General features: G+C 41.8%; 3 protein-coding genes across 9 annotated transcripts in view; 1 reads left to right on the top strand and 2 right to left on the bottom strand.

Annotated features, from left to right (window-relative positions):
* Nucleotides 1-1,784, bottom strand: part of Ets96B — a 28,493-nt gene extending 26,709 nt beyond the window's left edge. The window contains exon 1 of the mRNA XM_076526557.1: nucleotides 1,601-1,784. Coding sequence (XP_076382672.1) covers nucleotides 1,601-1,651 — 51 coding nt within the window. The 5' untranslated portion in view covers nucleotides 1,652-1,784. The remainder of the gene's footprint in view (nucleotides 1-1,600) is intronic.
* A 1,384-nt stretch (nucleotides 1,785-3,168) lies between these two features.
* Nucleotides 3,169-5,878, top strand: LOC117228326 (solute carrier family 25 member 44). Of its 3 annotated transcripts, XM_076526549.1 has the most exons (6): nucleotides 3,169-3,462; nucleotides 3,569-3,837; nucleotides 3,915-4,228; nucleotides 4,295-4,602; nucleotides 4,665-4,851; nucleotides 4,929-5,878. In XM_076526549.1, exons 3-6 carry the CDS (start codon nucleotides 4,054-4,056, stop codon nucleotides 5,246-5,248), a joined length of 990 nt encoding a protein of 329 aa, XP_076382664.1. In that variant the 5' UTR covers nucleotides 3,169-3,462; nucleotides 3,569-3,837; nucleotides 3,915-4,053; the 3' UTR covers nucleotides 5,249-5,878. The 3 variants fall into 3 exon arrangements, with proteins under 3 accessions (XP_076382664.1, XP_033339926.2, XP_076382665.1); XM_033484035.2 differs by lacking the exon at nucleotides 3,569-3,837; XM_076526550.1 differs by lacking the exon at nucleotides 3,169-3,462 and having other exon boundaries at nucleotides 3,469-3,833.
* An 82-nt stretch (nucleotides 5,879-5,960) lies between these two features.
* Dop1R2 (dopamine receptor 2) overlaps nucleotides 5,961-18,928 on the bottom strand; it is a 133,586-nt gene continuing 120,618 nt past the window's right edge. For all 5 annotated transcript variants that reach the window (XR_004492286.2, XM_033483995.2, XM_033484008.2 and 2 more), the window contains one exon: nucleotides 5,961-10,299. Coding sequence is in view for 4 of the 5 variants with exons in the window: in XM_033483995.2 (XP_033339886.1) it covers nucleotides 10,189-10,299 (111 nt within the window). In the remaining variant the exon portion in view is untranslated. The remainder of the gene's footprint in view (nucleotides 10,300-18,928) is intronic.

Here is an 18,928-nt window from a genome sequence, read left to right as displayed (position 1 = left end):
AATAAATATGTGTGTGCTCCGAGTAACTCATTTAAAAAAGGAATGGACTTGGACTGATTGGCTTCTGACCCGTCCACACATTACGTACCAAAAGCTTTAAGATGATACATGAAGTTATCATTAGTTTCGAGAGCTTGAAATTACAAAGTATTATTGAGGTGTCGATGCGAGTCGGGAACGAATCGTTTCAAGAATAAATGGCACGATTGCTACGGCTTCTCCTGTTACAGTTCCGTGTCGGACCAGTTGTTGGATCGTCGGGGACCCGTCCAGGTAAATGTTCACGGTGTAACACGCGCCCTTAATCGAGGGGTTCGGCAATCATGGGAACCTCGAGTGGCAGCATATGTTCCCGCGAGCGTGGGGCAGTCAATTAACCACCGTACCGGGCACGGGGCGGGTGTGTGGGAATCGAGTGATTTTTAGAATCAACAAACATAAATCAAGTGTTTCCGCGACGCGAGACCAGTCGCCCCCCCCCTTTTCGCCGTTTGCTATGGGGTGCCCCGTCGACCACCCACGGATCCCGTGTATCGCTGCGAACGGTGGTGTTCCGGGTCCCGTTGAGGGGACCAGGAGGGTTGAATGGTGGCGACAATTACGTGTTTAGAGGGCACAAAAGGGGTGGCACCCGTGGGACCATCCATCGGACCGTGGTGGCGCGTGCCACGGCAATTCGACACTCGAGGATCATCGCGAGAACACTGCATTATATGCGATCGACCACGCCGATCGCTACTGTCCACGCTTATGACTCCATTGTGTCCTTGAGTGGCTTGCTCGGCGACCGGAAACGCGGTATCGAACACGGCTTATGTACGGGCAATTTTTCACGGGGGTGGTTCTCGGAAGCAGTCGTGACTCTTGGTTCAATTAGCCGGGAACGGTGGCGACTCGATTTAGTGGGCAAAATTGGTGCGGGTGTGAAAGCGCATTCGACAATAATTAGATGGTTTCGACCATTATTTTATACAGTATATGATTTTTCAGAAGTTTGTTCAATGATGAACGTTCTAAGTGTTGCATTATGCATTGCTAATTTCATGACATCAATTATGTATTTATGAGATCACTTTAACGTGAACTAATATCAGTTACAATTTATAGTTACTTGTAAATTTTAAATGTTATAGATGTACAATTGTTTCACATTGGTTTAATTAGCTTCTCTGAATTCTTGAACATCGTTAAATTAATGCACATCTTACTGGTAATTGTTTCAATTGTGAATCAACAGGTAACTTGCACTAATTTAATCTAATAGCTTATATATTTCAGGATTATTATGTAAAAGAAAGCGATACATGACCTAGTACAATTTTCAAAAATCTTATTACCAAAAGTCACAGTGTTGAAATCATTAAATCGAGTCACAAATAATTGCCATTTCTGGGAACAATTTACAAAGACGCATTTGTCCTCTCAAACGTAATCCAGCACCTCGATGAATGCCAACAAGACAATGCAAACAATAAAGAAAGTTGCAATAAAATTGTCGTCTATGTTATTGTATAAATAAAATTGCTCCGTTAAAATAGAGATTATTAGTGACTCAGTCTATCAATTGTCATGAGATTTTAAAGATTGGTCTTTCACTCACCAGTCTGGCCAAGTCCGTAGCTGCGGCGGGCACCTCTTGATCCTGATTCATCCTCGTCGCCCGCAGCTTCCGCGATGTTTTCGTTTTCCTTTTCGAATAGTTGTCACCAAGACCCGACACACGATTACAATACCGACAATCCGACGGAAATGGACGAGCCGTCGCTCGTGTTTTCGAGGTCACGTTGCTGCACCGGCAAGATCAAAGATAGGACTGAGACGAGTGATTTGATCTCGGTGAACGGTGAAAAGACAGGGTATATGCATCAGGGGGTTGTGTCTACGGTACGTCTACGCCCACAACGTGATATAGAAAGCGGGTCTGCGCGGACTACCCGCAACTAGGGGGTTGCTACCATCCCCTGCTTGGTAGGCGGAGCCTCGAAATCATTGGTGACCTTCTCTCATCCTGCGAAGCTACCCCTGCTTCCAGAACATCTACGAAACCTCCACTCCTCGTCGAGCTTTTCTGATAATCTTGCGAATCGCGTTCCTCACGCTCAAGTATGATCTGTATTGCACGTGCAGTCGACTGTTCATGGGAAGAGTGGGATTTCGTCTCCAAGAATGGATTTATACCTGTAAATTTTATCGATTTTATGAATTGCAATCTAATTCTGAGACTAACGAGAAGGTGTTTGGCACTGTTAGGGGTGGATTCTGTTTTGTAGAATTGCTGGTAATCATTTTATAAGATTCTGATATGCTGATGCCTTATGACAATGTAGTTTTGAATGAATGTTTGTTGGAGAGCGAGGGAAGGGTAGTTTTATGGATCGTTGGGGGTTGTGTCCTGGGGTTGCGCACTCTAAAGGTGGTTTTCGATGACCATTGGACATTTTTCCAGTAGTTGATAAGTTACCACCTGGAGATATGCCTGATAACACAGACGAGGTATAGAGGTAGGTTTAACACCTAATGTATTATTTTGTCACCAAATAATGGAGCTTCAGAAGTCATATTATCATCCCTGTGTCGCGATCATCGTTACCAATATTTAGGAAATTTAAACTTCTCAATGAGAATCGAGTATTCTATATAGCTCATTCATATTACGTTATATTTATCATTAGACCCCAGATGTAATTAATAAAAAGATACGTCGTTTGTGATTTTACTAAATAAAGTATTTTTATTTTAGTCAGCTGATAGATAAATACATAGATCAAATTAATTTTATTTCAATAATTTAATGCTGAAAGATAGTTTTATTTCGATAATCTGTTGTATAAATTAAAACATCTTCATTTTTAAAATCTGATGCATAAAATAAAATATTATCTTAAATTTCACAGATAAAATTAATTCAACTAATCAATTTACTAATCAATCCAAAACATTATTTTCACAGCCGAAATCTCTGTGATCTCATAAACAAATGAAATCAACTAAATGAAATTAGATTAAAGAATGTGATCAACTTTTACATAACTGGGTAAAGTAGAGTGGCGCAGGTAAAGTAGATGTCACGCGCGCGCGCGCAGGCGATATCTCTCGGACTCGAACCTAGTCGTTCATAATCGTAATTCGTCCATTCACCGAAAGGTTCCGCTACCGTTTGCATTTTCTGCTTGATATATACGCGTGTATGGTTATCGTAAAAATCCAGATCATCCTTTCTCGTGGCTTCTGCTGTTTTGCTGGCATGGGATTCTCGTAATAATAGTAGCACGATTTCCCGCGGTTGTTGAATGAAACGAAGACTGATTATTCGCCGTGCAATATGAGATTGGGTCACTCAACGTTACATTCATAATATCGTCCGAGAAAAATTAATCTGACCCAAGTACAACGTGGAATCATCCATGGACACTTTGCACGAGCTGGAAAAAATTCATGATTGTGTCAGTGTATTGCATCACCGTAAGTGTTCGCAGTTTACTCGTCCGATTATCGGATGTCGACGACCGAGTGCATCTTATTGACACCTCGACTAATAGTGACCTTCGCGAAATTGCTATGTATGTAGATCTTGAAATTGGCCCATGATGTGCCACGAATTTTGATGTACGAACAATGTTGCAATCAATGGCCATGTTTCATCAAATGATATTTGTAATTGCGAATTGAATTTCTTCAACATCTTCGTCGTTTTAGTGGATGACATATACCTGGCACGTGTATATGTACATGTATATACACGGCGACCCGTGTTTGTGTCAAAAATGCACTCGATCTATTATTGTAACATGCAGTCTATTAATCTGCCCATGTTTACGCAGTCAATTTGTCACGTATGTGCGTATTGTTTTCTTGAATAAGTCTCTTGAGCCTTATCATAGTCACATGTACATGTCTCCGTTTTTTTTTATCAGTTACGTAAAAGATTTGGGTGTTAAATCCACGAAAAATATTGATGAGATATGCAGCATCAGGTTGAACATAGACTCCCAGAAACGTTAGCGTTTGAATATTGCAACATTATTGGAACAGGTATTGATATATATCCAGGCAATGACTGCGGTAGAGGCACCACAGTTCATTCGTACCATCGAATGGGATATGATGGACAAGACAAAGTTCTTTCCACTGAGCATGCTCTCGTCGTTCTCAGTGCGTTGTTGCTTATATCCCTTAACAGTAATCAAAACACGTTTACAAGTTCAAAGGCACAATCATATGTACGCTGGTAAGTTTTCTAAAATATACTTTCAATTATATTCAAGTGCTATTTCTCATTACTGATTTTCTACAGGAATGATAGATGCTTACAAAAAGATTTACGAAGCTGAAGGCGCAGCTGGTTTTTATAGAGGATTCTGGATTAGTTCGATACAAATTGTATCCAGCGTCTTTTATGTATCGACTTACGAAGGTGTGCGTCATTTACTTGGTCAAGAAGATATTATAGGTCATATAGACTCTAGAGTTAAAGCAGTCATTGCTGGTGGTGCTGCTAGCGTGGTAGGACAAACAATAGTAGTTCCCTTTGATATTCTGAGCCAACACTTGATGGTTCTTGGGATCAACAGCTCGAAAAGGGCCAACTATCATATGGACAAAGTAAGTGCAGAAAGAGAGGAACGGATGTCTTCCACTTGTTTGTTTATTTCAATTATTTACAGATGGGAATGAATCCATTAGGATTGTCATTAGAACCAGGGAAGTCCCATGCTCAGATCTCAGCTGATATAGTTAGGTTGATTTATCGAAACGACGGATATAGAGGTTTTTATCGGGGATACCTTGCATCATTGTGCGCTTATGTTCCAAACAGTGCGCTTTGGTGGGGACTTTATATATCTTATCAAGGTAATTAGATATAGAAGGCATTGTGAAACAAGATATAGGATCTCATGGGTTAATAACTCGATGTATTTCTCCCACAGAGGAACTTTTCCGATTATTCCCTGAATGGGTCTCTCACTTATTCATTCAAGCAGTAGCTGGAACATTGGGAGGATTCACTACTACGATTGTTACAAATCCTTTAGATATTGTTAGAGCAAGACTACAAGTGCAAAGACTAGACAGTATGTTAAGCGCATGCAAGGTTCTTTGGGTCGAAGAAAGATTCCAGATGTTCACGAAAGGACTATCGGCGCGACTCGTACAGTCTGCCTGTTTTAGTTTCTCGATAATTTTAGGATACGAAACGATCAAAAGATTCAGTATAAACGAGGAGTACAAACGATATATTAGATGGTAAAATTCTCGCCAATAATCTTTACTTTCTTGCATTTCCTGCCAACTGTGTATTGTGTATATAACGTCGATTCATGCGCACCAAAGAAAAACTCGGAACCTGTTTTAAATCGTGTCAATGGCAGTGCACTTGTTATACGAAATGTATGATATAAATGTAACTGTGGTCCGTATGTATATACATATACATATGTGTATATATACATATAATAATTGATTAAAATATTTATTTAAGACACAAAAGATCATTAATTAGTCATGACTTTCAATCAGTGTAATCATATGTGTCAGGGGCATCATCTTTCACCTAATTTCATAAATAGTTCCATTGATCATAAAACTAGTGACAAAACAAGTTCTCTACAAGGATATTGGAATAATTTAATCCATCTTCAAAACTGCCTGACATACTTGTAACAATAAAAATGTGCATTTTGTATAAACTCTTTGTGCATTACACAAAGTACAAACGGTGTAATATATGTTGGATATATTACTGTGATAAAATACTATAATAGATATGAAAACTGTTTGCTGGGACAAAGCAGTTACTATAAATATGACGAAAAGATTCATAGCAACGTTGAGTTGTATCAAGAGTATGTAAATCAATAAAGTTAGTTATATTGAACAACTTTATCCTTATCCACATTTTACGACTAAATTGTACTCACGTAATTTGGGGGAAATTGTGCCTGGTAGATAAGAACACGGGGTTTCCATTTACCTTTTATTAGAAAGGACAGCATATTGATAGATACATTTTTTTTTCTTTGAAGGTACTTAAGTGGTCTCGAGAATGTGGCTCTTGTACATGAATTATGATACTGTTACGTTCGCGTGCTATCTACTTCTTATAAATTAAAATTACCACGACGTCTGTTCTGTGATATTATTCATACGGTATGTACAGGCCAGGAAAGTTTCTTTGATTTCCTTATAATATATTAATATTAATTAATATAATCATTAAATAATATTAATACGTTATATACAATACAACGCGGATCGGACACGCTGCATTACGTTTCTCTTAAATGTTCTATTTAACGTAGCATCGATTTTCTGGATTACGAGTAGTGTGTATTCAGGCTAAAAGTACATTCTATGAACAGCGTTTTACAATAAAATCGTCTTACCATCGTCCTTCCTCCATATAGTTTGACACAGATAAAATTAAAGAATGCGAATCATGTAGTTTTAGGCGGTTAAATTAGACAGAATGTCCCGTGTGTGTACAAAGCGCCCTCTAAACCGGAAATGCTGTGAAAACACTGTTCGAAATTCTGAACATTCGCTCCGTGTTTTATTACATTCCTTCCATTTGAGCGGTACAGATTGTTTTCTTCTCGGACCGTCTACATTATATTCTCGCTTGTCCCGTCACAATTAGACTCTTTTTTTTTCTTCTCTTTATTAGACTCTCAAGTTCTAACGATGCTTACAATATCTATTATGACTAGCATTGTTTAGACGTCAACCATTCGCGCGCTAGGGTGCACCACTCGTCATTTAATTTAAATGGTGTCCTCACTTTGCAAGCGTTCGTGTCCTCCGTTTACCAAAGTTTATTTAACTGTTATTCTTGCAGAAATAAATAGCGTACACTTCATTTTCATGATTCGAGCGAGTCAACAATTTATATTCTTCCTGATCCAAGAAGATTCTTGTCCGAAGCTGCGATCATTAAGAGGGAAGATAAAAATGACGGTATCCACAACAGTGTCCAAGCCATCCTGTGTTTCCAGAGGTAAGTGAACGTGAACTAAACAATTCGAATATTTGTCTGAACGGTACTTGGTTATGTTTATATTACCTTCCCTCTCAAATGATAAATGAGAAAGGCGAGACGTGGAGGTTTTGGTACAAAGTTATTCGTAAACGTATAAATTTTTCGCGAACAGTGGTTCTCAGCCAGAAAGTTCCATATTCACCGAATCGAATAGGGCCCAGTTTTATCTTGATCGATTGCCAAAACTCATAGCACGACAGGGTGGCGTAATCGCTCGATAATACTGTATTTATTGATCATCGAAGAATTATATCGCGCAACAGTTACATCAAATAGAACGTTCGGTCGCAGACTCTCGCGCATGCTCGTCGTTCGTGTTCGTTCTTCGCTAGTATTTACAATTACACGGCGATGGTGTCTATGTACACTGAGAAAGGTGTCTAGATTAGGGTGATTCTCGTAAAACAAAAATACCGTTGCTGCAAAAATATCCGCTATAGAAGTAGACGAGTATACATTCTTCGTGTAGAGATTGTCCGTTTACGATAATCGAGATAACAGCGACGCTCAAACTTGTAACGATTCGTCGACAGTCGCGGGAACCGATTTTTTTTTTTGCGAGACAGTCGTTGGAACACAATTCGAGAGGTCGGTCTCAAAACACTAATAGCGACGATCACGTTTCGAGTTCTTCCTATATATCTCCTTTCGATTATAATTACAATTAAAATCGATCTGTTTGAAACGATGCACTTTAATAAGTAACGGGCCCCGTTCGCGTTACCGTTCGTCCTACGACCCTGCCGCAAAATTCCGCAGCGTTTCACCGGCTTAGCAAGATTACATTTTATCTTGATAATATGATTTCATCGACGCGATAAATATTTTCATAATTCTATAAAATGTCCCTAGGATTTTATCCTTACGACAAAAGATCAAATTAATGAAATTCCACAGTAAAGTTTCGCAACTTCGAAGAAGGTGTTGCAATACCAGAAATATTGTTCCCATTTTAGGGGACAATTTGGTAGCTCATCGTTTGAAAAATTCCCCAGGATTTTATCCTCGGAGCAGAATGAAATCAATCGAGTTACGTTGGAACGTTTTTGCAACGCAACGTGTAACAAATACACAGCTTTTGCCTTTCAGGGAATGATATACAGGGTGCATAAAATGGACGGTAAAGTGTACGGGTCCCGTTAGTGTAACTTCGTTCGCGTCGTCCGTCGATTAAGTTACATTGGCCTTGCTACTTGTTTCACGTTACAATTAATCTAGTCGTGAATAAGCGAGGAACGGCTCGGCGAATGGATTCGTTCCTGGACATTCGCCGGACGAGTCGATGAGGATACCTTTAGTGCTGCCAGTCTTGACTCTTTTGCTTCGAGTTCGAGGGAAGCGTCGAAGGCTGAATAAATTCGCTCGCAACTGTGCCAGCCCAGACACTAAACTATTCGCGATGCATCGAGTTTTCGGTACACTGCGTTCCCTCCTTGTAGAATGCGCTTTTATTTTTCGTCCTTGGATTTACGCGGAAACAAAAGAGCACTTAATTTCGTAGGGCATTGTAACTGTCGCATTTTCATCCGCCTTAGCTATTTCGTTTTTATTTATTTCATTGCGAGGAACATCCTGTAATGGACACTTTCGTCTATGCGACGTTATCATCGATGATTTCATCGCATTTCCTTTGTCTGGTCATGCAGCGTTCCTATCACGCATGTTTCACTACATTTATTTATTCGACTTGTCCGACCATGTGGGCTTAAGCTACTTATCTCACCATTTACCGCTCCTATCCCACTTTCTGACCGCATCTCGCGCCTTCTCTACTTGCCTGATCACAGACCGTTCCTATTCCACTTGTCTGGCCACACGTACCATCCGTTCTACTTGTCTGATCATAGGCTATTCGAGACTTGGCCAACTACAGTGCCGGACAAAATGATAGGACGTTTGATATTTTTGAATCTTTCGCATAATATAGTGAACTATATGTACATTGTACACACCGTATATATTGGAAATGTCCTCTAAACTGAACATAGTAAACCTTAAGTGTGCAATGCAAAGATGTCAAAGAATTGAAAGACAGTATTATTAAAAATTGTAGTCTCTTAAAACGAAAACGTATCAAAAAATTGTATAAATCAATTCCTAAACGTTTATTAGATGTACAACAAAAAGGTGACCTCACTAAATATTAATATAGCGTTCAATAAAATATTTGTTTAAAACAATTGCTTCCTTTTAGCAATGTCCTATCATTTTGCCCGATTAAAATCAGCACATTTTTACATTATTTTCTTTAACTCTTTTCGCGCATGAGACACAAGCTCAAGGTTTATTATGCGCACATCTCTAAGAACATATCTAATACATAAGGTATGTAAAATGTACGCATACTTTATTATATTATGCGAAACATTCAAAAATGGCAAACGTCCTATCATTTTGTCCGGCACTGTACATACACCTCGCCGTTGTTCCACTTTGTCTGGCCACGATTCTATCTAGACTACTATTACTCCGCTACATCATGCCTGAATTGAAATGAAAACACGTACTTTACATAAGCTATCGTACATGCTGTTACAATTGTTGTCCATTATAAGATGTCCCCCCCCACGAACAAACCATAACATTTTACCGAACAACCGATAGTTTGGAAACCGATTTTGCACAAATCATTGGACGCATGAAATCGCGCGAGATCTTCCTCCGTGAGAATCGCGACTAGAAGAAGGGGCACGCAGCATCCCCGAAGACACGCGGGACACGTTCGATCAACGATTCGGTAGGTTCGCTAAGGCTACGGAATACCGAAGGTACCGGAACGTAAAAACGGTGGCGAGCGAGTTCGGCTTCGCTCGCTGGCTCATTCGTCGGTGGTACAAAACGCTATATACAAGGGGGAGGCTTCTCTGTGGTTTCATCGTGGTCCACATGTTGTCCCGTAAACCCGGCGACGGGAAACGGACGGGTTCGTCGCGAACCTTCCGCGACGGGCCCTTCTTGCTCGCGGCGGGGCTCCGGTGGGCTGTGCTCGTCTTCCTCGCGCGTCTCCCGGGACGCCGTGGAGCTTTCGTGTTCCGGCCCGAGGCGTCCCGAAGGCCCCTCGGCACGGTGCCCTGGCAGCTGGCCTATAATCACGTGTCCCGGAAACGAATCGCTCGATCTCGACGAGGCCCGGGCCGGGCCCCCGTGTATCGTCACATCCCGCCGCTTGGAAGCCCACTTCCGGCACCGCCGTCGCTGCTTTGGCTCACGCTGCTGTAGCTCACGCTGCTGGCCTGGCCGCCGGCGTTCCCTCCGGTAACGTACTGCAATCAGAAACACGCGATTTTGAACAATTTTCAACGTGCACCGTGCAGCGTACGCGGCTTAGGTGTTCACCGATATGTACACCGGAGAGGGAAAAGTTGGTAGAATCTCTTAGAATGTTCAGAGGCTTGCTGTCTCTCCGTGGTGTATGTACATCGAAGTTTCGTCGTTGTGTTTCCACGCTGAAAAATTTAAGGTGCTCGCGAGGTTGCGAGATTCGAGGTAAATAGGTGTTCGAAGAACACATCCAAAGCCGATTTATCGGATGGGAAGATGAAAGTATTTGCGTTAGAAGGAGCGATATTGCGGTGATCGAGCTGCGCTGTTAGTGTTTTTGTTCGTTCCGGTGATTTGGTCTCTTCCTCTGGATAGGAATATTTTTATATTTCCATGAGAACATAGAACATTGTAAAACATTCAAGCCGATATAATAAGGTATGGGAACGTGTAACATCAATTAGTTGTTGCTTGCGGCAGCTGCAGCCAGATCATACTTTATTTAACCGGCAAGCTGTGTTTGACGAGTACATCAATCGGGAAACAAAATGTTGCTATTTTTTCTTGATGGGTGTACTCGTTAGAAACAGCCAACTGGTTAAGAAGGATATATTAATATTAATATTATTAGTATTATATATATTTATATTATTATTATTATATTTACATTATTATTATTATATTTATATTATTATTATTATTTATATTTGTTATATTTATATTAGAAGTGTTGTATTTAAACAAAATATGAAGAAAATGAAACGTGTACGGTATAATTACAATAACTGACGCACTTTTTATAGCGATTATAACAGCTAACTGGTTAATATTTATGCAACCTGAGAGACTTTCCTTGTCAACTGTGAGTTCATGGAAGCTTCGGCTAGGAAAATATGGGATAAGAAAACTGTTTATTTGAACAGTGCACTTTTTAGTATCTTATATAGGGCGATAAATGATTTACCGAGTTTCTTGATGCAAAAATAGCAGCCTTCAGCTATTCTTTTGAAACCGGCGACCTCCGAATGGCCCATTTCACAATTTATGCTCAAAACATAGGACTTTGCTTCAGTCTCAGGGAAAGTATCCATTTTCCTCGTAATTCCATTTACTTTGAGGGATTTTCAACAGTCGCGCGAGTAGTATAGGTAATTGAAATAGAAAAGGGAAGCTTGGTTCTCGATTCTAATGTTGAACATGTTTTTTATCCATCCCTCGCGAAGTTCGAATTGCGTTTGATCCTATTAATTTGGTATTTCTACATCAGCTAGCAAATTAGAAATGCATTAACATGCACATTGTCATGTATATGAAGTAACTGTATTATTATACATATATGCAATATATGCATAACAATGTAAAATGAAAATATATTGAACGTAGCCTGCGGATTTTACGCATTTATGACAAAACTGAGTAGATCGAGTGCAAAACATTTAAAGAATTTCGAAATACTGTTGCATCGTTTCGAACTCGATAACACAATTAGTGAAAGAAATAAATGTCTACGCAGTTTTTTTCATCTTGCAATTAATGCGAGCCATTTTTATTTCGCGTAAAAATCCGCAGTCCAATTACAAGCAAGAAAATAAATATATTTTCGTACAGGCGTACAATCCCACGCCTAATTGGACATCTCTGGGAAACCACCCTTGTCAGTCTCCGAACTATTTGTCCGCTGCCAGATGAAAAATTCGAATCCGGCAAACGAGAAAGCGATATTCGAGAAAGATTCATAGTTCCCCAAGCCAGCTAATTAAAAAGAGACATTTCGCAGGTTTAATCGCTGACGATAAATTGTAGCCAATGCGAAGCATCGATGTCCGACTTTAATTAAATTCCTTCGCGCATCCCTTTTTTACTTTTCCGAAAATTCCGGCGGAGTTGAACGATGGCCCCGGACCGGCGTCGTCGTCGATCTCGCTCGTTAATTAACTAATTTCGGCACGGCCAGGTGACGAAGGCACGTCCGGCACGCGAGTCGCCCGAAACAAATCGTCGGATCCACTCCTTTTATCGCCGGGAATAGGGTCCCGCACGTAGGAATTTGCTTTCCGAATGCAATCCCGTGTGTACATCGTGAAAGATGAATGCAATTACTCGGCTACCGTCCGCCTTGGAATTTTTATAGCCTTCTGTTTCCCTCTGTGACGTTACCGTTCCTTTCGTCCTCGTCGTCGCCGTCGACTTCCGGCGGGAGCTAAAGGACCCGTATCTTTCGATGAACTAAGTCGAAATCGTCGAGACAGAATGTTTCTTACACCGACTGCAACATTATGGGAATCGCATTGCTGCAAAAATTCGATATCCTCGGAAAAGATTCCCCTTAGCGGCTCGGTTGAGATTCCCGTTGGCAGGTGGCTCTACCATTCGCTCTCTGCGAAATTCTCTTTCCGCAGTCGCGTTTCTGCTATTGCGACGTCAAAAGTGCAACGACTCTTTTAGTGGATTCCAACGATTTTAGCGGACTAGCGAATAGAGAGGGCGGCTTTACTTTCCAGGATTAGAAACGGATAGACGGGAGTGGATTGATAGAATCTTTAAACGGCTTACGACGATATCTAGATCGAACTAGTATTATTTTAAGGGCGCAAAAGTACTTAAGGGTTCGCGTAATTATTCACGGCGTTCACCGAATTTATTCCGGTGATCGCAATGAGATTTGACCTACCGAGATTTATTATATTTATTCGCGACCGTTGCATTATCCAGAACCATTTTCAGAATTGCGTTCATTAAATATCCAACGACTGTAATTACAACGATTGTATCCGCGTTGAAATTGTACTTAACGGGTACGTCTGACGAATTGCACGTGCAAAAATAATTTGCAACGGAACGAGGAGTGAAACGCTAATTCGATCCCGAATCCTCGGCCAACAATTTTGAAACTTCAGACCTCGACAACTATATATTCAATTAACGGAGGAAGAGTGCGCTCGCTCGGCTACATACACAGAAACCAGGAACTGTATCGCGGAAAAGGAACTAGCACCTAATCGAATCCACGGCAACTATAGTTCCCGTGTGCCGACGGGATACCTTGCGAACAACGCGAACCTCGCGTTTTCTGCGTCATGCGAGAACCGGCGGGTTGTCATTAAAATATTTGACAAATGAACCGTCGCCGCTCGCGGCTTGCACGAAGCTTGCGATTCCGCGGTCGAACAGGTGGAACGTTGTTTTAAGGCCAAGGTGAGAAAGGGTTCCGGCGCAATCACGGCAACGACGGAAAGAAAGTCGGCCGATTAGATTGTCCGGTTTGTGTGGAAGCTGACCCAGATACTCGGCCACTTAGTTTCGTTAATCCGCGGGAGAATGAGCGGCCGCCCGCGCGCTATAAAACTGCGAGGAGCATGGACGGCGAAGAACCAGGAAATCCGATCCCCTCGTCTCTCCGGGGAGTTCGGCGGTTTGATAGGATAAACGAGGAAACTTTTGCCTCCTCGGTCGCGGCCAGCCCCGCTCGGGGATCAAACCGATGGAAACGGCATTGCGGGGGCGGCGGGTTTTTGTATCGCGACGAGATTCGTTCCGTGTTGCGAGCGGCGGCTGCCCGAAATTTTGGCGGATGGACACGCTCCGAGGAAATGGGACGACCGATCGAACACGTATTCTCCGGATTTACTTTTACGGACGGCGTTGACACGGGCTTCCGGTCTAATGTAATTAACCCCGCCCATTTCGATCGCGCACGATCTTTAATTAATCCGCTGGCACCGTCGACGTCGGAAGGTTTCGTTGTTTGCCTTGGATCAGCCCCGAATGTCCATGCCGGGCCGCGCGGATCTTCGTGCATTCGTCGCATTCGAAAATTCATGGAATGCGGGATAGCGTTTGTTGGAGATCAAGCTCCGTTGTTCTAGCGTTATACGCCAGAATGAGGATCTTTGCGCATTTGCGGCGCGTGCCGATTCGTGAAATGCGAAGCAGCTTCTCTGTTATCAAACATTAAATAGCGCTTTTGAACGCGTTTAGCTGCTAGAGCGAGGAATCTTTAGCGTTCTCATTGGATATATACAGGGTGTCCCAAAAATGTCTCGCAATCCGAAAATGGCGGGTTCCTCGGATCGTTTGAAGCAACTTCTTCCTTTACAAAAATTTTCTCCGAGGCACCGTTAAGGAGTTATTAACGAAAAACCGTGATCAATAAGAATCGAGTACGGCTGACGCGAGGCGGCCCAGCCAACCAGCGCGCGAAGCCCAGTCCCGCTCATTGGCTGGATCGCCTCGCGCCAGCTGAGTTCGCCTCTCATTGGTCACTGCTTTTCGTTAATAACTCGTTAATGGTACCTCGGAGAAAAGTTTTGTAAAGGAAAAAGTTGCTTCAAATGACTTGAGGAACCCGCCACTTTCGGATTGCGAGACATTTTTGGGCTCCCTGTATATAGTTTTTCTTTGCTTTTTAGTGTCTTTAAATTTCCAGCGACAGATTTCTAAAGGAGATCTTTAGCAGAATCATCTAAACGCGAACATTATTAACTTCTTTTAAATCAAAGAAAACTTTTCTTCTTTCTCTACAAAAGTGTTTTTCCCGTAAATAAACGAATAATTACCATAAATGACTACAATCTTCCACGATATCTACTTTGAAGCACCGCAAATGTATCATTCCGTTCCCCCACGTCCCGCAAATCCGAGATGAATTCTCGCCTAATCCGAGCAGTATCGCAGATTAACCCTGAAAGGGTTAGAGACGCGGATCTCGGTCTCGAGGCATTCAGATCGCCGGCGGTTAATCCTTGAAATCGCGGCGCGGACCGAGTCGACACAGACGGTGTCCGCGGCAACGATTTTTCCACGGCTGGTCGGCTCGCCGGCCGTATCGGTTTATTTGGTTCACGGGCAGAGAAGCCATCGAAAATCGTTTCGTCGTCACGCTCCTCCATCTGTTCCCGATTCGACACCGACCGTTTGGTATTCGGCGCAAAGACTCTCTTTTTCTCTCACTCTCTTTCTCTCTCGCGCGCGCGCTTGAGCGCGAGCGTGAAGCGGAAACTTCTCTCTCCGTTGATCCGTTGCGACCTTTAAAACGGACACGAAGGCTGTTCGGTTCCCGTGAGCGCGGGTTATCGATCGTGAACCATGAAGATCGCCGTCTTCGACCCGGACCGGTTAGCCAGGTTTTTTCGAACGGTGTTAGAAAGCTCGCAGATTCGGCGACGCGCGGAGCTTTCGATTGGGAATAACAACGGCTGGGTGAAACGACAATTGGATGGTATCCAGGAGAAGTGAAAAGACAGTCCGGGGAAGATGGCGGATGCAATCGGAGCCGTGGATCGATACCGTGACGCTCAAAAAGGCGAAAGTTCAAGTTTCCGGGCCCTGGAGCTCTTGCAGCCTCCTGGCCTCCGACCGAACCTCGAGATTATTCGGGACAGCCTGATTTTTCTCGCGATTCTTATAGCCCGGAGATCTCGTCTGCCAAAAGGATTTACGACAACAGATCTGTTTGGAACGTCGAATTTAGAATTTATTTACACCTATTAAGAAATTTGAACGTCTCAAAAGTAGCCGACGGTATTAACATTTTTTATACGTCTTTGTGAAGCTGATCCTAGACTTTCGGAATAACCAACGAATCTATTGCACTAATTTTTATGGTATACAGTCTCGCGCCATCGAATTAGGGCCGCCAAAGATTTTTAACTTTTTCATTCTTTTTTTTATGAAATTACGACGTGTATAAGTGAACTTTAATAAAATATTTAATTAGGTACTAACGTTGCAGAAAAAAAGTACGCAAAATATATGTTGCGTATGGCTCTTTTTCAACTAATACGTCTGCTTGCTTTTCCATATCAATTTTGTTACCTCAAATCTCTACTTCAACTTCGATTTCCAATGATCCAGATACGACTGACTTATTACTTAATCCCGCTGCTCTCTGCTCGATTTCACGCAGAGAAAACACATTCCTCATACGTGTAACACATTCATATATACCCTTCGTCACTTATCACGCACTATCGACGCCGCATGCAATATAAACACGCGCTCGGGTCCGCTATCGTTCGTATCCCAGTGTAACTCTACACTTTTACAGTATCAGATTCAGAAGTGACAGTAAAATATAAACCGAACGCTGTGCATGATACCATTTCAGTTTGTTTTAGGCGATCAAAGAGAATGCGCGATTTATAACGTAGGATTAAAGTTAGAAAACCGAATAGCCGTGTGTGGTCCTAATTCGATGACACGGGACTGTATATTCGGAAGATATACTAGATCCAAGTCAATATCTACAGAAATTTTACGCTTTTTGACAGCTAAAAGTTACAAGAACCATAAGAGAATTCTTTTGCTCTCGACTTTTCCTTTTTTAACCGTTGCGTGTACAACTACAATCTATTTTCCTTTAGTAATTTCTGATAATTCTTGACAAAATATCGCAAAACCATTTTGGATCCCGATTTTCTGTACACTTTCAGGTCAATCAGTTTACATAAAATATTTTAAATAACTAATCTTAAAATACTGTCAACATTTTGGTTGTACACGCAAGGGTTAAGGCAGTGGATCTGGTCATTGCGGGGTGATCAATTGCTGTGCCTTTCGTTCGTTTTCGGACATAATTCAATTTACCCTTATCAAATAAGACGTGTGACATTTTTTATTTAAAAATGAACAGAATAAAGGAATACAATAATTGGAATATGTCTTATTCGATAAATATAAAGTTAGTTATGCCTAAAAAGAAACCAAAGGCACAGCAACTGGTCATCTCACAGTAACCGGCTCCACTGCCCTATTTGACTGCTCTTCTACGAAAAGAATTTTCCAAGCTGATAATCACCGACGAAAACACAATCTGCACTCACAATGTTCCAAAACATGCTGAAGTCAAATTTCCTTGCGACCAACGGCAGAGCTGCCAGCTCCGAAACAAGTTAGCAAGGATGTTCGGACGACTTCGCAAGATCTCGCGACTGTGAACAATGTAAAAATTTCAAAGTTTTATCGATGGTATCGAACAGCCAGGCGACGAAAGCACATAAGAAGCCATCGCGCGGTGACTGTTTTCGTCGCGCCGGAGAGCTCGAGACCGACTGGCCGCGGCAGGGTAGCGATTTAGGGGAAAAATTGGGGCCGGAGTTGCTCGAGTGTTTTCGTTGTTTTGCATGCGATTCGGTTCCCGCGATTGCGAGAAGTGTAGAGCTGCGATGCAAATCGGCCAGCCGGTCCTGTGTAACTCGAGGATGAAAAGAGAAAAACGATGGCGGATCGCGCGGCGATAAAACAAGGACACGGCGACGGATTACGGGAAAGTAGGCGATGCGGGCAGAAATGCATCAATATCGTCCGCTGCCGCGACCCGACCGATGCAAGATAATTCGTCCTAATGCACGAGAAGCATTAACTGGCACGCCCATCGCGCACTCGCTCGATTTCATTTTTCATTCGCCGGCCTGGACGAGCGCATCCTTCCTCCTCGCGTCGCGTCGGCTGGCCAGGAAACCAATCTTCCTCCCCGACCGCTTCCTTCTCTTGGTCGTTTTCTTTCCCTTTCCTTCGGACGCGGAATCCGGACTAGTGTCCCGGGGATCGTCTTCGGCGGACGTGTCCCTTAAATCATACTTTTCCAACGCTGGACACTGGAAAAATCTATGGAACGTTCGTATTTCAGATTTCACCACCTTCATTCCCTTGTAATTTTAGAACTTTTCTCAGATTGAAACTGTGGTTAGATCGACGAGAGGGGTAGTGTTTATAGTAGACTGCGGATTTTCTGCAGTTGAATCGAACAAGGTGAATCTTTCGTCTCTTTTCCTGCTCAAAGTTGATTATTTTAGCTTTCGAAATAGCGTCGTTATCAATAGCGAGTTGTATGATCCTATAGATCCCTTTGATCCTATAGATCTTTGATCTGCCCGACTTTAGAATATGGATCCTCTAATAATAATTATTGTTATTAATTATTATATTATATTTAATTATTATATATTATTAGTAATAATAATAATAATAATAATAAATTATTATTATTACTATTATTATTACTATTATTATTACTATTATTATTACTTATAGATAAAGCAGCATAGACACAAATTTCTGCTTCGTAGAAATATTAATTATTCGAAAATAATAGGATGCTTTTAAATTCCTTAGATTCTTTTGTCGCATCGCATTCGATATTTCCCATAAATGCATAAAACCCGCAGTCTAGTTATCAGTCTTCGGCATGGTCGTCGAAGATCAATGAATAATGCTGGTTGCACATATCACTGCAGTGGAATATTGTCTCCTTAAGCGTGGAGATGCGACAGTTGCGTCAGTAGTATTATTGAAACAATTGACGGAATGAAATGTATGCTTCTGTAATTGAGGACTTGCATCAACGTTTGCTGTGCCGTCGACTGCGCGGCAGTCTCGCCCATTCTGCAAATATGTATCGCGCATCCCGTCTGCTTTTTCATTTTTATTATTATGCTCTCGTCACATGCATCGGGCAGATAGTACATTAAAAGCTACTCGCATATTCTTTATAAATTATTAACAACGTTTTCTGCCGCGTACATTTAGATAATTTTTTAAAATAACATACTCCAGAAATCAAAGTAATGATTCTTCTAGTTCTTCAGTCTTCATTAAACAAATTCTAGTTCTTTAGTCTTTATTAAAAAATAT

This window comes from Megalopta genalis, chromosome 15 (genome assembly GCF_051020955.1).
Source record: "Megalopta genalis isolate 19385.01 chromosome 15, iyMegGena1_principal, whole genome shotgun sequence".
In the NCBI taxonomy this organism is placed as follows: Eukaryota; Metazoa; Arthropoda; class Insecta; order Hymenoptera; family Halictidae; genus Megalopta; species Megalopta genalis.
Note: the sequence above shows the minus strand (reverse complement) of the source record. Positions and strands in the feature narration are given on the sequence as shown.